The sequence below is a fragment of the Colias eurytheme genome, chromosome 16 (genome assembly GCF_061535395.1).
Source record: "Colias eurytheme isolate Ceu_HAF_F1 chromosome 16, ilColEury1 Martin Lab GWU primary, whole genome shotgun sequence".
Classification (NCBI taxonomy): Eukaryota; Metazoa; Arthropoda; class Insecta; order Lepidoptera; family Pieridae; genus Colias; species Colias eurytheme.
Genome location: NC_142995.1, coordinates 2,865,774 through 2,885,185, shown reverse-complemented (window position 1 = coordinate 2,885,185; position 19,412 = coordinate 2,865,774). Strand labels below are relative to the sequence as shown.

The window sequence follows — 19,412 nt, the reverse complement described above, 5'->3', positions numbered from 1 at the left end:
TATAAAGTGACATCCTTTAAAACTGTGTCAATGAATATTATTAATATTTTATAATATAATTATTAACCTGTAAATATACTTTTTACCCAACTATTACGTCGGGGATGAATATGAAAGACCGGCACATAACCATATTTGTTCAAAACCAGTACCACCGCTTGTTCAGACATAACATTTGGCGGTGGTATACTTTAGTGTTTATAAAAACCCTACATACAAACATTGAAACACTTAACATTCTTGCGGCAACTAGCGAGCAATATGTCTCGACCGCTTTGGGTAAATGATTCATTTATTCTTAGTTAATCTTTCAAGTGGAAAATTTAATTCAACGATGCCTCAATGTAACCTATTGATTTATATTGTGTAAACATTGAAATATTTTGTAAAATATATCCAAATTATAGATACGATTGAATGTTAATTAAAATTGTTTCATAGATTCAATTATTAAATTATTAATTTTATACATTCACAATACAATACAAAGCATTTTTTATCATTCACTTTATTTTTTCAGATTCAAAGCTTGCTACTTTTAAAGTTCATAGCATCAAGCGAAAGCAACCCCATCATCGCTGCTGCTATCGAACATGCTCCAGTCAGTGCTGTAGTGAATACTGTTGTAAGTATCGCGATGACATTAATCAAACGATCTCAAAAGTAGTTATAAGTTATCTTGATTTAAATTTGTAAAATTTTCAGGATTATCCCAGATATGCCTTCAGCTACGCAGTTATTGACCCGCATACCAATGACAAAAAAGCTCATTGGGAGACGCGAGAAGGTAATGAAGTCAACGGCGCTTATTCGTTGGTAGAACCAGACGGTAATATTAGAATTGTCGAATACAATGCAAACGATGTAAAAGGTTTTACAGCAGTCGTGAAGAAGCTGGGACCAAACGTGCATCCTACCCAAATAGTTCAAGCCGTTCCGCTAATACTAAGCCCAGCGCCACATCCACGTGTTGTAGCCGAAGCTGTACATCAACCTGAAGCAGTTCCCATAGTCTTGCCCCCCGTGCACCATCCAGTACCAGCTAAAGTAGAAGTCGCGGAAGTACAAACTGAACACAGAGTTGAAGAACCGAACTCTTTAGCATACGGCTTAGGTGCTGTTGCTTTGCCTATTGAAGTTCCAGAGGTGGTATTCGAGAAAGGAAGTCTTCCGTGGGATCCACGCACAGGCTCGTATGGCGGATGGCGACCCCTCCCCGGACCTCAGGCCAAGCAAGCATATGCAACTATTTACAGTCGGAAATATATAGACGGGCATCTACACAAAATTGTGACGGGACCCATTTCACTGGTTGGAAAAACTTTGTATATAAGGAAAACACACAACTAGAAGGATAAACTGCGTGTACAATAGAAGCTTTAATTTCAACGATATGAAGAAGTTGAATAAAATAAGTCTCTTAGTTAGTAACAACGTAGGCCAGGGTTCGTAATAGTCAACAAATGGAATAGTCATAAATGTAAATAAAATAATTCAAGCGGTCATTATATTATTATGTTTTGTTACTATTTTTTGATAAAATAGTAATAAAAAATAAATCATATTTATAAATGGCAAAATCATTTTATTTTTAACCTTTTTAGGCACGTTTCAAAAGTTACAAAGATTAACTTGTAGTACCTTCTCGGCATGAAAATCCTTATGAACAATGTGTTACTCTATATACATCTATAAGACAATGTGGTCACGTAACGTTGGATAAATGATTCTGATGTTAAATGGTATCAACCAGAAAAATAATATTGAATAGCCACATTCCTGTTTGTTCAACTTGAAATTGCGTATGTAAAATTACAAAGACAAATTTTTATTGCATATAATCTTGAAATCTTTCAATTAATAAAATTTACTATGATTTCGTAATCATTTTTTGTCCGACTTCTTAAGATGAAGTTCTATGTTACACTGTATATATTTTTATAACTATATCAAATCAATAATTATGTTACTACTTTGAAATTATTCAATTTAAACAGCTATATTCTAAAAATAGCTTCGATAAATCAAACAATCAGAAACATAAACAACCATCATGAATAGCTTCTATACAAAAAAACTGACACGCTTATTAGAAGTAAGATATCATTCTTCACATTCGTCTTGTTACGACAGCGCACACGCGTGAGTTCCTTCACGCTTCTATGCATACTGATAACTGATAAGTTAAATTTGGTAATAGCTTCTTAAAATAATTATTAAAAAATAACTGCAAATTGTCACTTCTGCTACAAAAAAAATATAGTCGAATTGAGAACCTCCTCTTTTTTTGATAAAAAAGTGGTTTGATAAAAAAAAACACATGCATTCTGAAAATTTAAATTCAGATGATATTTTTTTAGATTAAAATTTCAAGGTCGCACCATGACAATACCGTCACGTCATGGAGTACGGCGTCGATTTTGGTATCTTTGAATCTTGTCAAAGAAGTTTCACTTCTGACACGTGTGCTCGGTACACATGTTTTTTTTTTCAGACTTTAAAGTTTAAACCTCTATGCGATATTGATAACGAATGTTTCACTACTGCATATTGACTATTTGTAGTTGAAACACAGAATTCACTGCGTTACAAAATGTTAATTTTGCAATTTTAGGGAGACTTTAGAAAAAGGTTCAAATAGGTTATTAATTCCGAGGTTACTACTATTGTTATACACTCATACATGGTGCAACAGGCAATAGGCGGAAACATTATGATCAACATGCGGTTAGAACCACTGCTGCTACTCCTGTTGCCAGCAATATATTGATATCACCTCCTGAACATTCAACATTCTTGCTGAACAAATGTTTATTATGAAGGAGTAAAAGAAAAAATCTGTATACAATCTCTGATGTTTTCAGTGTGTCCGCAGACGCAGTGTTACCGCAGACGATGCGTGATATTATAAAATTTTATATAACAAAAAAATACTATTCAGAATAAGCTGAACATGGAGTAAAAGAATAATAAAAAATTATAAAATGTAAATGCATGTATCTAATTCAAATTACAAATGCACACTGGGTATATAACTAGGGTTATGCAATGTGCACCCCACATTGTAGTTTTCCAGGCCAAACCAACACGTTATGTATATTTGAGAGCATTGAAGAGCCGTTGGACTGGTTGAAAATTGACGAAGACAACCCATCCGGAAAGGTTTGACAAAACCGGAGCGTTTAATAATTGCGGTATAAATAAGCCAGCTATTGTTGACAAAGGCACAGTATACTTTGTTTGCTCCTTGGTTAGAGACAACATGAACATGTATTTGGTGGTAAATATCACCATTATTAGATTCCAAAATATATTCGACTTCTGAAGTCGTAGAACCACATGAAGCATGGTTCAAATGCTTTTTTATGAAAATTTTTTAAACATAAACTTTTGTATATTCTATACTTAGCAATATACTATGATTTCCAGGTATCCTGCCTGCTGGCGACCGTAGCAGTGGCGTTCGCCAACCCGCACGGAATTGCTTTACTTGCCCATAACACTATTGAAAGTATTGTAAGTATCGACTTTATAACTTAAATGTCATCAAGAATGTAATGTAGAAATAAATTAACATTTCTTTTTATCTTGCAGCCAAACCCCAACTACAGGTTCGACTATTCTGTCAACGACCCACACACTGGTGACAATAAGGCGCAATGGGAAGAGCGTAACGGCGACAACGTCCAAGGATCGTACTCGCTTGTTGAACCCGACGGCAACATCCGCACCGTTGACTACACCGCCGACCCACACAGGGGCTTCAACGCCGTGGTCAGGAAATCGGGACCCAACATCAACTCCGTTTCTTACTCTGCTCCAGCAGTTATCCAAAATCACGTGGCGGATGTCGCTCCCGTAGCTGACATCGGGCACTATGGCCATGCCAACATTGTTCAGCAGGCTTCAGTAGTCGAAAATGTTCCAGTTGTTGAAAACGTCCCAGCCCTTCAACAAACTTCTGTCATAGATCATGTCCCCGCCGTTCAACAGACGTCATACATAGACCACGCGCCCGCCATTCAACAGACGTCATACATAGACCACGCGCCCGCCATTCAACAGACGTCATACATAGACCACGCGCCTGTCGTTCAACAGGCATCATACATCGACCACGTCCCCACTGTTCAACAGGCCTCATACATCGACCACGTCCCAGCCGTTCAACAGACGTCCTACATCGATCACGCCCCTGCGCCTATCACTGAACACGCGCCTCTCCAGACCCCACACAACATCTACAACTCGATTCTCAACAACGCGAATTTGATTGCGCCATCGCACAATTTGAATCTGTTGTCTCTCCTGCAACCGAACCACGCTCCGTGGGTGTCTGTATCGGGCTCGTCGTACGGCCATGGCGGGCAAGTTCTGCACAGGTGGTCGGCTGGGCCCATCCCCTTGGACAGACACAGCCTCACCATTAGAACGCGACATTAACCAGACGATAAGCTGTCGTTAGATAAGCTATACTATAACTTCTCCGTGTTTAAGTAACCTATTTGTTACTCGCGGCCCTAGTGTGTTCTTGCATATGATATGATGCGTGCAAAAATACACATAGGTCTTTAGAAGTTAAGATGAATTTGTTGTGTATCCAGAGCAAATAAGTGTATATAATTTATTTTCTGATTGTGCCTGTAAATATACTGTTCTAATGAAGACAATATTGAAATAATAAGAAAATATCTTTCATTTGAAATTATCCCTTCCATCTAACATAGCTCATTTCATTATTATCGTTTTTCTATAAAAAAAATTAAGTAATTGAATTTATACATACTGAGGAATTATTAATAAGATTGCAATTTATTGCCGCTCAAAAGTTATTATACTCCCTTTTACTGAAGACTGACATTTAGATATATATCCATTCATTAGAATTTTACATATTCCTTTCAACTTTCGTGAATTGTGCCACAGTTTGTATCAGGTATCGAACCCATCACCGAACTATTGCGCAGTCATGCAAAACTATTATAACGAGACGATAACATACTTCAGTGGGCAGTAATATATGTACCCAGTCCACATACATAATAAGTATAACGTTGCATGAATTCATACCGAACCAACTGCATTCCTTGGATTTTTCAATTGCCACTTCAATTTTCATAATTAAATTGAAATACAACAACAAATAATGTATTGCCGCGGGAAATATGCGCGAAAATGGTCTTAATTGCTCTATAACGTGTTTTAACAATATTCAAGTTAGTTTTAGGATTATATAATGCATTCTTTGGATGTTAAGTAATTGTTATAATAAGGATTAAATGAATATAATTATCCATTATTCGCATATAAATATAAATTAACAGATTATGTAATGGCAATAAAGACAACCTGCTTATTTTGCCTGTAGGTTTCGTTCGAACGTTGAACATAATTAAATGCAATGTCTATTATGACGATATTTTTAAACTACGAGATTTATTTAATTATATGTTAATTTATTTAATTATATTGACACCTCACACCACACACACACAGTGAAAAAATTTTAAAATTTTGAATTTTTCGTGTTGCCTATAATTTTTCATATACTTAATTCAACCAAATATACTATTAAATAATAACTAATAAATTATTTATTTATTAAATTATGTTGTACTCACTGGGTTGTTGTCTTCATCAACATCGTATTCTTCTCTCTGCACCATCATCAGCTTCCCGCTTGCATTTATAACCTGCATGTGTGAGAAATTTATATCAGATCATATTGTAACTTAACATGAGATGGATAATTAAAATCTAATTTTTATTTTGGCAAAATGAAAAATAGTCTGTAAAAATAATGAAAGGATTTGACGTTTATGAGAGATATAGAAAAGCTGTGTATATTATGCACGCACTCTGTCTCTATATGTGGATTAAATGCGTACGTAGAAGCAGCTTAAGTATGTGCATTTTTTTTCGCAATTGCGAGATGAACAAAAGTCAAAAACATAACCTGAAATAAATATGTGTATCCAAATAAGCGATAATATGTGTGCGTATAATTTCTCCTGAACAGGTATATTGTGTTGTTGAACCGTACATGTGTGCTTGCGAAGCCGAAGGTTCTTAAAATACGCGCGTAGCGCGGATGTACAATACCATACACATGCCTACATGTGCATATGTGTGTGCGTGTCGAGTTACCAGTTGGTCAGGACGCGTATGCGCGCGCGTGTGTGTGTGTGTATAAACGTATGTCAAGTCACGACGTGTGGCGTGTTCATGTGTGTGTGTGTGTGTCTGTGCGTTATACCAGCGAGTCGGGCGCAGACAGCGGCGCGGTGCGGGCGGAGCGCGCGTGCGGCGGCACGTCGTGCAGGCGGCACAGTGACGCTGACACGACGCACGCGGGGTGCGACAGCGCGGACACGTCCACCGCTTGCACGCAGCGCAGCTCGATGTTGCCGTCTAAGATACAAAATATATACTTAAGTTACGTCATTAATGGTATGTGATGCATTTAACTTTGATTTCATTAGAAACGTGAATTACTTTTTTATTTTTTATTGCAGATGCAAATGTTAAGTTTTGAAGTGAAAACTTCTTTAGCGGCGTTGAGCACTTTTTCTGTAATGGGTATAAAATCTTAAACTCGCGTCAGGACACGTGACCTGATCGAAAAAGCGTAAGACGGATGGATATCAAACATGCTCAACGTTAATAATCAAGTTTTCACTTCTGCCGGCACTCCCGGAGTGCAACCCGTCTATTTTTTTCTTTTATAAGGGAACAAATTTCTTGCCAATTTTCGGTTAGATCTCTTGTCGGTTTATGTTACGGTACATTTACATCGAACGAACAAAGAGCTAGAGCTAGAGCGAGAGCATTCTTTCGTGATCTTTTAGTGTAAACAAAAACTCGTATTCAATGTTGTTCAGTATTAGAAAGAACAACGAAATAATGCTCTACGCCTATTTACACTAAAATAATTTAACATAGTGGGGTTAGAATAAGCATTCGCTCGTTTGATGTAAATGCACCGTTAATTACATTTTCTTGATCTTTTTGACCCGTTAATAGTTTCAAAAACACAACTCACTATTATCCAAACAGTTCAGCTCATATATGGTAACGAGAGCATCAGCACCGAACACGACGAGCTGATCCCCGAGCATGTCCAGCACGAACACCTGCGACTGCACGCGCACGATCTTCGCGAAACGGTTGTCGAGCTTCGCGTCGCGAGCGTAGAAACGGACTTCGTCGTGCCCGTCAAGGATGCTGTAGCATCCTGCAAGATGAACAAGAGGTGATGATTATAATATAATCAAAATAATAACGTGCCTAAAGAAGTTTATAATAATGATTATAAACTTCTTTAGGCACGTTGAGAGTAAAATTTCAAGGTCACGTCATGGAGTGAGGCGACAATTTTGGTATCTTGGAATCTCGCCCAAAGAAGTTTCACTTCTGACATGTATGCTTTGCACACATGCTCTTTTTTATGGTGACACATAAATATAATTATATCTTAAATATTTCATAATCATGTTAATAAAACATAGTCTAACCCCTATCTCTCTCATCTCTTATCTCCCATCCAACCTCATTTTTAATTGAAACTTTGTGTTTCTGTCCAAATTTTCAAGTACCATTGTACAAAAAAACTGTATTTACCATTACTCGTATACAAATACGCACCCACGACGACATAGTCCCGCCAGCAGAGCATGCCGCCGGTGACCACGAAGTCCTTCTCCTGCGCCTCGTTGCCGAACAGCTTCCAGCGCCTCGCCGCGCGGCTGTAGTGCGCGAGGCCGGTGCGCCCCGCCACGCATATCGTCTCGCCCGCCTCGTCTATCGCGCTGTACTGCACCGACCAAACATAACGTTACTTTTTTACTAAGTTTTTTTATTTACTACAAACTAGGCCAATTCGATCTGGCTAACTAGCTGTAATGCTACTGCATGTGTCGAAAAATAAAAAAACAAACATAAAATAATGAGGAATAAATACTCCTACATTTAAGAGCGTATACGCACTATGCGGGTAGCCGCATTGCGGGTAGCCGTCCGGCTGACCGCAAGCACAATTATGTACGTAATATTCATTTCTATGCGCACTGCGATGCGGCTACCGCAGACCGCACAGTGCGCATAGAAATGAATATTACGTACATAATTGCTGCTTGCGGTCAGCCGGACGGCTACCCGCATAGTGCGTATACGCTCTTACACAGTTCTTTCTAAACTCGGTAACTAGCACATTATGTGTTCCGTTTGACGTCCGTAGTCCATTATGAGAGAGTACATCGCCTTTTTCCCCGTGAAGTCGCTAGATGGTGCTAGTTTTAAGCCCGTCACGTGGTACCGCCGCCAGCGCCGCGAGTGGTGGGAGACAAAACTCACCACAGTTCCAGCAAGCCACCAGAAATATTCTCATTGTTGCGTCGTTTTTCAAACCGTACGCAAGTCGTTAGATTATATGTAATTTTAAAATACTTTATTTTAAATTACATATATACATAATTTAAATTTAAGTAATAATTTTATACGAACTTTCGAGATTGAAGTAGAAAGTTCAGTTTTTTCTTTTTAAATAGTTTTTATTTAAGTCCGTTACGTTTCATAGTGAAATGAATATTCAAGTGTTACCTGCGTTATCGTTATTTCAAACGAATAACGAAAATCGGATTTATTTGAAGTATAAATCTGCAATCACGAGCGTCGCATCGCGACCATAAGTCTATAGCGCAGGCCAAGGGCCTACCGAATCGTGTCGAGCGTCATAACAGCGCGTTTTCTACGTGTTCCGAGCTGAGTTCTTTTTGTTCGGGGTCCAGCGACGACGAGGAGCCGCCGCAGCGTGTATGGCGCCGCCAACGCGCGTTCAGCCGCTCGTGTGCAGGTTTGAGATTTTGTCTCAACACGGTGAGTCATGTTATTAATACATTATACGTGATTTACGATGATTTCAATGCAAATCTTTCAACGTTAATGGTTATTACTGGATGTTACGCCTTAGATAACCTATTTTCACAAATATCGGTTTTAAGATAGTTAGTATATTAATTGCCGAAAGCAGATTCGAAAAGTGTTTCGAACTTTTGATTTTATTCCTCCTTGAATCGTATTCGCTACGCGAACATTCTAAATGTATGTGAATTGTGCCTTCCTTTTCCGAATTGAGGGTAGATATCAAAAACGAATTCTTAATCTCGTTAGATTAGAAAATTCATCCGATACGAGTCGAATCAAGTAGAATGTATTTGCCTATATCTTGTAAGCACAATAGAAATAGGTAAATTATTACGAATTCTTACAAATATATTAATAATTTTTGCCTGACGCATTAAATTAGTCCGCGACTCTGTGCCTAATTACTGCTAAATTTAAATGCGACTTCTATTCTCTATACAAATAAAGTTAAGAATTAATAGAGATGCTTTGAAGGGGATTATTGATAAGTTTAAATTCATATAAAATTCCTCCCGCTGGGGAAAGAATTTTTAACTTTCCTACTAACATGATTAGTAGCATATGCAGATAGGCGGATTTGATAAGTTGGTTTAAAACTCGTCACAATCAGTTTTTACCAGTACATGCAATAACCGTTAAGATCGACTTTTTAAGTCGTTTCAAATCATTTCATGAATACTAAAGTTAGAATCAGGAAACACCAAAAGAATAAAAAAGGGGGGGGGGGAGATTTTCAACAAATAAAAGCTCAAATTAATCTCGTCATCCTCGAATACCATGTAATTCGAAAACCAGCCATAGTTTTCACTTAAGAGGTAATAATACTTATTTATTCTTTAACTCTTGACATCATACTTTATGTCTTTGAAGATTCAAGTCACTATTGAAAATCAGGGGTTCGTCAAACGAACACCATGACTATTGTTAATCACCCCTTTTCATAATTAAGAAAAGCAAGTTCTGCAAATACAGAGTAATTTTCAATTTCACACCCACTGTTAACTGTGACATGACATACTCAACATAAGATCATAAATTTTTGTATTTGCGAGGCTATCGACTACCCGTACGTATCGACGCCTCCTATATCCTTGTATCACTATTGTATACCATATCGATATTATAATTATAAATACATCATAAACGAAGGTCAATTACTTAAGATAACGTATCAGCCCTTCGGGCTCAAAGAATGTTTGCAACAGTCACAAACTGGACTGCTGAAGAACCAAGGGACTGTGGCCTTTACTTGGTGATCTACATGGGCAATGATTTGCGTTCACCAGAACAGCATGCACACCACATTGAAATGAAATGAAATGAAATGAAATGAAAGGATTTATTTTGCAAGAAATGTGAAAAATTTACATATGTTATATTGTTTCATTATTCCGCACAAATCGTCAATTGATTGGCTTGCAGAGACTTTGGAATTACAATTCAACTCAATTCAATTCGAAATGAAAGTTCGTCTCTAACCTACTTTGGAATATCAATCCGATAGAATCTATTCTGACACCCGAGCGTTGCTAAGATTTTCTACGAATGGTTTGGAGCACGGAAGCAAATTTGAAATTGGCGATGGAAATTAAATTGAAAGTGTCAGTGCCTTAAAACAGGCTTAATAGCAGGCAGTTGGTCCCTCAAGCAGGCATACCACCTCTTAGGGTTTCTCAACTTTGCAACCTTCATCACCCTCCGGGGAAGGATGCACTGCCGCATGCTATAGCGCCAAGGGAACGCCTCTCGGGGCTTATTACCTTTGCAACCTTCATCACCCTCCGGGGAAGGTTGCACTGGCGCACGCTGCAGCGCTACAGAAACGCCTCACAGGCTTATCACTTTTGCAACCTCTATCACCCTCCGGGTAAGGATGCACTAGAGCACGCTGCAGCGCTACACGAACGCCCCACGGGCTTATTATTATTTTTGCAACCTCCATCACCCTCCGGGGATGGATGCAGTGGCGCAGCACGCTGCAGCGGTACAGGAACGCCTCTCAGGCCTTTTATTTGAAACCTTCATCACCCTCCGGGGATGGAAGCACTTACGCACGCTGCAGCGCCACAGGAACGCCTATCAAGGTTTGTCATCGTTGCAAATTTTATTACCCTCCGGGGAAGGATGTACTGACACACGCCATAGCGCTACAGGAACGCCTCTTAGGGCTAATCAACTTTGAAACCCTCCGGGGAAGAATGAACTGCCGCTCTTGTTAAAGATCTAGTTCAAAAACATCTTTTAAAAGCAAGTAAGTGAAAAAACAAGTATAATATCTACCAGCCGTATCCAATTCACAGGATAGTCTTGGCAGTGAAGGAAAGGACCTTGGACCCAGTGTCATTGAAATGTTTGCAGTAATAGCTTTCCTAATCTTGACTGTCGAGGTAGTAAGAAAAAATTTCATTCAAAGGCAGAACGAAATCTCTTTGACAAGAGTTATTAGTTTGAACGTTTGAACACTTCACAACCTTCTAGGGCTGTACAGCTAGGAAGCCGAATTCTCGCGCAATTGCACCGGCTCCTAATACAACGTGCTCGAACAGTCGACACAAACATTTCCATTCAGAGGGGAATTCTACAAATAAATTTTGATCACAGCTCAAACAGCTTACGTTATTTCAAGTAAGACAGTCTTAAACAACCGGCTCTATTGCCTCGAGTTCATTATAATAGTACCCAAGTGGAAGAAACCCTCTTTGCACCTAGACCGCAAGAGGCGTGCTACTATCAGGATAAGTCCTCTCAATCGTTCACTGACAAACACGCACAGGTTCAGCTCCAACGCAAATACAGAACCTACAGCTGAAAGTCTGGCTCATTTTGAATAGGTCAACCTATTGTACACCTTGATGGACAGCTTAAAAAAAAAAAAAAAAAAAAACATACATAGACTGCTGGTGACCACTGACCAGGCTATAAAAGGATGCTAAATACTTAGCTAAATTATGTATAACTGATGGTTTAGTACACTATTCTTATACATAAAATCAGTCAGTTTGTATTAAAATAAAATTATATTAAAATTTCATTTGATCATTTAAGCAAATATTAATTACCTTAGGGTATTTCCTTAGCTAGAACAAATCTTTCAAAATTACAAATCCGGAAGACAAGGAAGGTTATTCAAAAACTCTTATCGAGATATTTTTAAAATAAATCAGCATAATAAAAATAATTATTTGACTATGTGATTTATAAAATTAATAAAAAATTGTTTGCATTTATTAACGCGCAGCTACTATACTGTGATTACTGTTATTAGCTTTTGGACGTGTTCTCTATTTATTCCTGTTTACATTGCAATTCAAAACAATGGGTCGAGAGTGAAGACGCGTTTACCTCGCATTCCGCAAGTTAGCTAAATTATTGTCACATATTATGTAAATATGAATCCAGTTTCAAGCGCATTTTCCAATCCATAAGAGGTTCTCTGACTAATCTCTTTATTACTACACAGCATCCGGTGAGACCAGCTACAGCGGCTATCATTGGTGGCAGGGTAAAGTGAGCTCTTTTAGAGTCGAGTTTGAAATCTGGGTAATGTTACATAGTTATATGTAGTAGCATCATCAATCTATTTGGAGAAATATCTAGTTATATCTAGCTATGTTTATAAACATTATTATTTACGTACATATTTTTAAAGAATATAATAAATTCGATCACAAGGTGGCATTCGAACCCCCGTCTTTCCGCCACATGGTGGAATTATTATTATATTATTGTCGTAGTGTATCTAATACTAATCAAAATAGAAGTCATTAGTAATCACAATCGAGATTTATCAGCCTACTAAGGTTTAAGTGCATATTATACTGATTAAAATGTTGACAAGATATACTTATGGATGTATTTTATGCATGGTATTGAGACAAATTTTCAATAATTATCAAAGTCATGATTTTATACATTATATACTTTGTTTATAGGATGTATATAAGCTTTTTGGGGCATTACTCTATCACATTGTTGCATCTTATTTATCAAGCCACCAGGAGATATCAAACAACTCTCTCATAATGGACTACGGACGTCAAACGGAACACATAATATATAAATTTTACCTTAAAATAAAATTTGTATTATGTTTCCTAAGACGTCCGTAGTCCAGATAAGGTCTTCCTGGTGTTATTTTTGCACCATTCATTCCGTATCATTTATGAGACGAACAATGAGAATATTTCTGGTGGCTTGCTGGAACTGTGGTGAGTTTTGTCTCCCACCACTCGCGGCGCTGGCGGCGGTACCACGTGACGGGCTTAAAACTAGCACCATCTAGCGACTTCACGGGGAAAAAGGCGATGTACTCTCTCATAATGGACTACGGACGTCTTAGGAAACATAATACAAATTTTATTTTAAGGTAAAATTTATATAATATTTTGATTCCCGATGACGCGATGATCTTTAATAAAAAAAACGTAAGAAACGTAAACATATCGAATTTAAGAAATACTTTTTTAAACAAACAATCTACTAAGATTGTAAAGCTGAGAAATTTGATTTCTTTGCTTTTTTCTTATTTTACTCTGACTGCAAAAAAGAAAAATTGGTTGTCTGTAAAGTCGGTTTACTGACGATAGTTGAACGTGACAACGTCCGATTGTGCTTCTTTGTCGCTCGTTCCGCGCTCTTGCTTGCACTTCAAGCCTTACATGGAACGCCTCAGAGCGAGGTAACGCCGCATGAGTCATGTTTTTTCGTGCGTGCAGCCGGCTCTATCGAATTATAAGACGTTTTCACGTCAAAAAAAGAAGAACATGCAACCAAACAAACAACTCACCCTCAACGGCCAATTACTGGCTATATACGTAGCCGGTAACTGTATAACAATCCATTGCTTCCTACATTCATTGTCATCAACAAACTCCTTATACTTTGCACTATTTAAAATTTCTTGCTGAGGATTCACAGATTCTTGACCATTCTCCTGATATGCGTCTGAAGATGAATCTATTATTGAAATCTTTGTACGACGCGTGAGATTGTCTTCTAGATTGACGTATAACTTGTCATCTGCTTGTAAGTAGAGGTGTCTTTGGTTGCTCTGTAAGTTGAAAATCATGAATTATAAAACTAAATAACAACATCAGTGTTTGAAAGTATTCTACGATATATTAATTTTTTTTTCCTGTAATATGAAATAAGTCAAAGTGAATACACGTATTTTTATTCAATACATATTCCTCTGCAAAGTTAATTTGAATATTAAAGCAAAAAAAAACAATAGTAAGAATTATATGAAAATATCTTTAAGCAACCAAAAATTATGAATTATTTAATAATAAGTTGAATTTGCTATCCTTACAAATAAATAATCTTACAACTTACCATACATGGATTTACACTAAGTGGACTCTTTACAAAGTCCATTTGAATAAGACTCGACTTTGAATCTTCTTCCATTTTTACCATCCACAATTGATAGCCCTCTGTAGCCCATTCCTGTATTAAATTAAATCAACTATCAGCACACAATATTTCAAAAACACATATACATAATAACAAAGATATACATAAAAAAGTTGTGTGGTTTTATGAAACCACGGTAAAAGTGAAACTTAGGCACAAAATTATCGTATTTGTACGATAATTTATTATCGTACGGTTCGACCGTCACGCGACATGCGCTACACAGACCAAAAAGTTTGAGACGATGTAATAAAAGTTTCACTTTAATAACAAAGATATTATAAGTAAAAAGGGTAGATATGTTACGAACACAACATTCAATTAACCGTCAAAATAAGATGACATGATTTAAAAATTGTTAGCAAAAAGAGAGAACTGTACTTTTTACGTATATTATCAATACAGAATACAGAATAAGATATTCTTTGATTATAACACCACTTTTTTACGTTTTAGTTTAATAACTCAGGCCCCGGAACAATAGAAAATCTATTGTGTCTGGGACCGTTCGGGGTTCAATGGGTTGATTCAATTATTTTTACTATGGAAAATAGTACAAATATTAGTCTCCACTTTACTATAATCTGTTTTCTCACCATGCTAGCAACAACAAGTGGGTTATGGCTGGCCAGATCCTGGTTGAGACCATAGTCCCAAGCCAGAGAACACATTAGCAATGCTCCGAATGTGCTCCAAACTGAGAGACCGCCTCGCTCCCAGCTTACAGCCACTGCTCGACCGTCGCCTGTCCACCTTGAAATAAAAAAAGAAAGAAAAATTATTTGTAAACAGTATGCTACAGACTTATAGATCTAAATTTTTCGACAAATTAAAATTTCGCATTCTATCCCGCGAGATTTTCAATTGCCGAATTTTTTTTTGTAATCTAACAGTTTTTATAATTTTATGGTGACATATCCAATGAATGCCCTTTATAAAAATATGAAGTAAGATTATTTGGTAGTATCTCAGGCCCCGGAACCACAGACACAATAGAAAATCTATTGTTTCTGGGACCGATCTTGCCCCTTGGGGCTCAATGGGTTAATGTATTGAAAAAGTCATACCTCATACATTTCACTGGTCCAGGATCACCCGGAAAGTCTTTAGAACTGAGCACCATAGTGTGAGATAATTCGAGCCCACCCGTCGCTTCATCTATCGTAAATACATCCACTTGAGAACTGAAACAAAGTTTATATATTTAAAAAAAAACCTTAAATTTTATGAAGTCCTCACTATATAGCAATAAAATATACGAATAATAGACATACTTCTTCCTTCCGATTGCTATTAATCTAAATTTATGATTCACTCGCGCACAAGTTGCATCGTCTATTCCTTGCGCCCATATTCCTTGAACTGCCTGAAAATGATAAAAATTTTTAAATTAAATAATTTTCACACATTATATGCAATTTATAAGTAAACTTTAAAAAGGATAGAAAAATAATCGTGTGGCGGGATTCAACGCATCGTCGTAAGTTGCACGGCAAGATGCGGTTAAAATCCCGCCACTTTTTATTTTTTTTTTTTTCAAATTTCTCATAGCCTTTTTTTTACCACTAGCCTGTCTACCTATAAAGGAGGATGGTTTAAAAAAGATGTTATTAGCGTTTGTAAATTGTAAAATAGACTTCGTTACACTGATTAGCATGATTCTGATATATATTTTATTTTCGCGTATACAATTTAAGATATTTACCAAATTTAACATAAATCTGTGTTATTTGTAAATTACTTGCCGTTTTCTTTATAAGTAAACTTTAAAAAGGATAGAAAAATAATCGTTTGGCGGGATTCAACGCATCGTCGTAAGTTGCACGGCAAGACGCGGTTAAAGTCCCGCCACTTTATATGATTTTTTTTTCAAATTTCTCATAGCCTTTTTTTACCACTAGCCTGTCTACCTATAAAGGAGGATGGTTTAAAAAAGATGTTATTAGCGTTTGTAAATTGTAAAATAGACTTCGTTACACTGATTAGCATGATTCTGATATATATTTTATTTTCGCGTATACAATTTAAGATATTTACCAAATTTAACATAAATCTGTGTTATTTGTAAATTACTTGCCGTTTTCTTGATACATAATAATTAAATATATAACTAGCAACAGTATAGTGAATAAAATACATAATATATCTAGCCTCTAGCCTTTAATTTGGTGTTAGAGGGATTATCATCCTTCTTACCCTCAAATCTGTTTCCAAATTTATCTGGGATATGAAAAAAAAAACAAGTCTCTATAGAATCAAATAATTCAGAATTAAATCAATCATCATACATTATATACATACCAATGTAAAACATAAGTTGCATTGCAAGAGGATAATTTAATTTTGCCCTTTGCCAATTAGACTGGGGTAAAAGCCTTTGAAAATAATGAAAAGATAAAAAAAATCGCAGTCGGATGAAACCCATTAGAAAAGGAGGGGAATATGATAAAAATGTAAGGAAAAATAAATTACGGTCAATCCGAGTTCGGGAAGCGGGAGGGGGGAGCTTTTAAGAGAAAAAAATGGTTTCTCTCGATTTCCGACAAAACTACAAGTACTAGAGAAAAAAGTTCAATGGCAAAGTTGTAGGTAATTAAAAGTTCTACAACTTTTGTATTCACAATTTTTTCGCATAACCTAAAAATTTAGGTGAAAAATTCAAAAAACCAAGTTTTTGGTCTTTTATTTCTATCTACTTCAAAATTTATTTTTTTTCTACGAAATTTGGTGGAAACTTACTTTATTATGTCCCAAATACACTGTAATTTATTTGATTGAAAATATTTATTTTTTCGCCTTATTTTGAATTAATACCAAAAAAACAACCTAATTTTCAATCGAAAAGTCACCCGTCAAAATATCAGCTTTTTTCCAAAACTTGGGGTGCCTTTTATTCATTGAAATCTCTACTATCATATGGTGTAAAAAAAAATAAACACCACCATAGTAAATGTTCTCAGGAAATGCATACAAACAGTGTGATAATGAGCTTTTACTAAATCAGGCACACTTCTTGAACTCTATATCTTCTCTTGTATCGGCTTTTCGGTAATATTTCAAAAGAAAAATAATTATCTGTTCTAAGTTTAATATTTTACAGCATATTCAAAAGCAAAATGATGTCGATAAAAACATTTCAGGTAGTTCGAGAAGTGTGCCTGATTTAGTAAAAGCTAATTTTCAGACTGTTTGTATACATTTCCTGAGAACATTTACTATGGTGGTGTTTATTTTTTTTACACCATATGAAAGTAGAGATTTCAATGAATAAAAGGCACCCCAAGTTTTTGAAAAAAGCTGATATTTTGACGGGTGACTTTTCGATTGAAAATTAGGTTGTTTTTTTGGTATTAATTCAAAATAAGGCGATAAAATAAATATTTTCAATCAAATAAATTACAGTGTATTTGGGACATAATAAAGTAAGTTTCCACCAAATTTCGTAGAAAAAGAATAAATTTTGAAGTAGATAAAAATAAAAGACCAAAAACTTGGTTTTTTGAATTTTTCACCTAAATGTTGAGGTTATGTGAAAAAATTGTGAATGCAAAAGTTGTAGAACTTTTAATTACCTACAATTTTGCCATTGAACTTTTTTCTATAGTACTTGTAGTTTTGTCGGAAATCGAGAGAAACCATTTTTTTCTCTTAAAAGCTCCCCCCTTCCGCTTCCCGAACTCGGATTGACCGTAATTTATTTTTCCTTACATTTTTATCATATTCCCCTCCTTTTCTAATGGGTTTCATCCGACTGCGATTTTTTTTTGTTTCAAAAATTATCTACTCTAGTCTAAATGTTCAAACTCAAACTCAAACATTCATTTATTCAATTAGACTACTATTTAGTAGCACTTTCGAATCGTCATTACATAAGTATTTTTAACATTTACCGAGATATATGTTTCATTTCATTGAAATAATGTCAAAACTCAATTATGAGTATGAAGATAGTTTCACAAAATGTAATTTTAATTTTAATGAAATATAAGTACATAGGTATATCTAATTTTCTTGTAAAATAAAAATTTCGCCACAGCCCACAAATTTATTTTTTGCTTGTATACTTACATTAGGGTCAAATTTAAGATTTGGCGCTGTGAGGTAAGCTGCTCGACCATCATTTAATGTTATACCAAACCCACACACAAGCGGTGAATATTCTATATCATTCACATGTGTATTGTCTTCTAATATTGGTTCAGCTGAAATAAAAATGGTACTTAGATTTGTTGAAAAGTAATGGAATATTAAAGTTAAATAATCCAATCTCACATTGTATCAACAAGAATAAATAATTATTGAACTTCAGATTTTCTTTTATCTGAATAGTGAAACAAACAAATAGTTCGGTTAAAATATATGGATGATGGCAAAGCTAGGGCCAGCGCTTTGTTCATTAACCGACTTCAAAAAAAAGGAGGAGGTTTTTCGGTTTGAGTTATTTTTTTTTACTTTAGATCAGAATAAATAATTCAACAATCAATATATTCAAAAACACATTTAAAAATAACAATTACATAACTTCCGTAATATGTCATTACTACCTTTCGAGACTTGTTGATTTATTGAAAATGGTATCCGTCCCAGATCGAGGCAATAGTCTCTATTCTGTGATCCGTCCCATCTGTACCTCAGGAGATGCGCTCGAGTTGTACATACAAGTATTTCAGTCCCTGATATACAACACATTCGAGTTATCTGCCCATCCCAAACTAGGATCTCTTTAAACTGTGAACATAAAAAAATATTTTGTATTAACTTGTGCAGTGTGTAAAAAAATCAGAAAATGAAGTGCTAAAGACCTTTATAACATTTGTTTACTTTTATTAATCATACTCAAAACTGAGTTTTTGCAATAAAAAGGAATATGTGATGATACAATTATTGTCTGTATGAATGGATGTCTTTAGGGCCAGCTTTATGTGAAACTATGTTTCAGTTAAAATGTCAAAAAGGCAATCTGGGGCACTATCAGCAAGAAGTAAACATTATTATACTATAAGTCCTACTAATATTATAAATTCGAAAGTTTGTGAGGATGTGTATGTGTGTGTTTGTTACTCTTTCACGCAAAT

At 35.9% G+C, this 19,412-nt stretch overlaps 3 protein-coding genes across 3 annotated transcripts in view; 2 read left to right on the top strand and 1 right to left on the bottom strand.

The window, feature by feature from the left end:
* The window catches only part of Rich (Guanine nucleotide exchange factor subunit Rich), a 41,666-nt gene that overhangs the window by 21,152 nt on the left and 1,102 nt on the right, over positions 1 to 19,412 (bottom strand). The window contains exons 4-14 of the mRNA XM_090111149.1: positions 18,882 to 19,065; positions 18,406 to 18,539; positions 15,612 to 15,703; positions 15,405 to 15,521; positions 14,934 to 15,090; positions 14,257 to 14,370; positions 13,709 to 13,972; positions 7,645 to 7,813; positions 7,043 to 7,234; positions 6,257 to 6,411; positions 5,622 to 5,693 (exon numbers count right to left, since the gene is read on the bottom strand). Coding sequence (XP_089967275.1) covers positions 5,622 to 5,693; positions 6,257 to 6,411; positions 7,043 to 7,234; positions 7,645 to 7,813; positions 13,709 to 13,972; positions 14,257 to 14,370; positions 14,934 to 15,090; positions 15,405 to 15,521; positions 15,612 to 15,703; positions 18,406 to 18,539; positions 18,882 to 19,065 — 1,650 coding nt within the window. The remainder of the gene's footprint in view (positions 1 to 5,621; positions 5,694 to 6,256; positions 6,412 to 7,042; positions 7,235 to 7,644; positions 7,814 to 13,708; positions 13,973 to 14,256; positions 14,371 to 14,933; positions 15,091 to 15,404; positions 15,522 to 15,611; positions 15,704 to 18,405; positions 18,540 to 18,881; positions 19,066 to 19,412) is intronic.
* Positions 130 to 1,580, top strand: LOC149901637 (uncharacterized). The gene is made up of 3 exons (XM_090110714.1): positions 130 to 279; positions 521 to 625; positions 706 to 1,580. Exons 1-3 carry the CDS (start codon positions 262 to 264, stop codon positions 1,348 to 1,350), a joined length of 768 nt encoding a protein of 255 aa, XP_089966840.1. The 5' UTR covers positions 130 to 261; the 3' UTR covers positions 1,351 to 1,580.
* Positions 3,136 to 4,689, top strand: LOC149901636 (uncharacterized). Its single transcript, XM_090110713.1, has 3 exons — positions 3,136 to 3,280; positions 3,430 to 3,516; positions 3,595 to 4,689. Exons 1-3 carry the CDS (start codon positions 3,263 to 3,265, stop codon positions 4,441 to 4,443), a joined length of 954 nt encoding a protein of 317 aa, XP_089966839.1. The 5' UTR covers positions 3,136 to 3,262; the 3' UTR covers positions 4,444 to 4,689.

Coding starts and splice junctions, on each gene's coding strand:
- LOC149901636 (XM_090110713.1), top strand. Junction 3,517..3,594: donor ATAACACTATTGAAAGTATT/GTAAGTATCGAC, acceptor TTTATCTTGCAG/CCAAACCCCAACTACAGGTT.
- LOC149901637 (XM_090110714.1), top strand. Junction 626..705: donor GTGCTGTAGTGAATACTGTT/GTAAGTATCGCG, acceptor TAAAATTTTCAG/GATTATCCCAGATATGCCTT.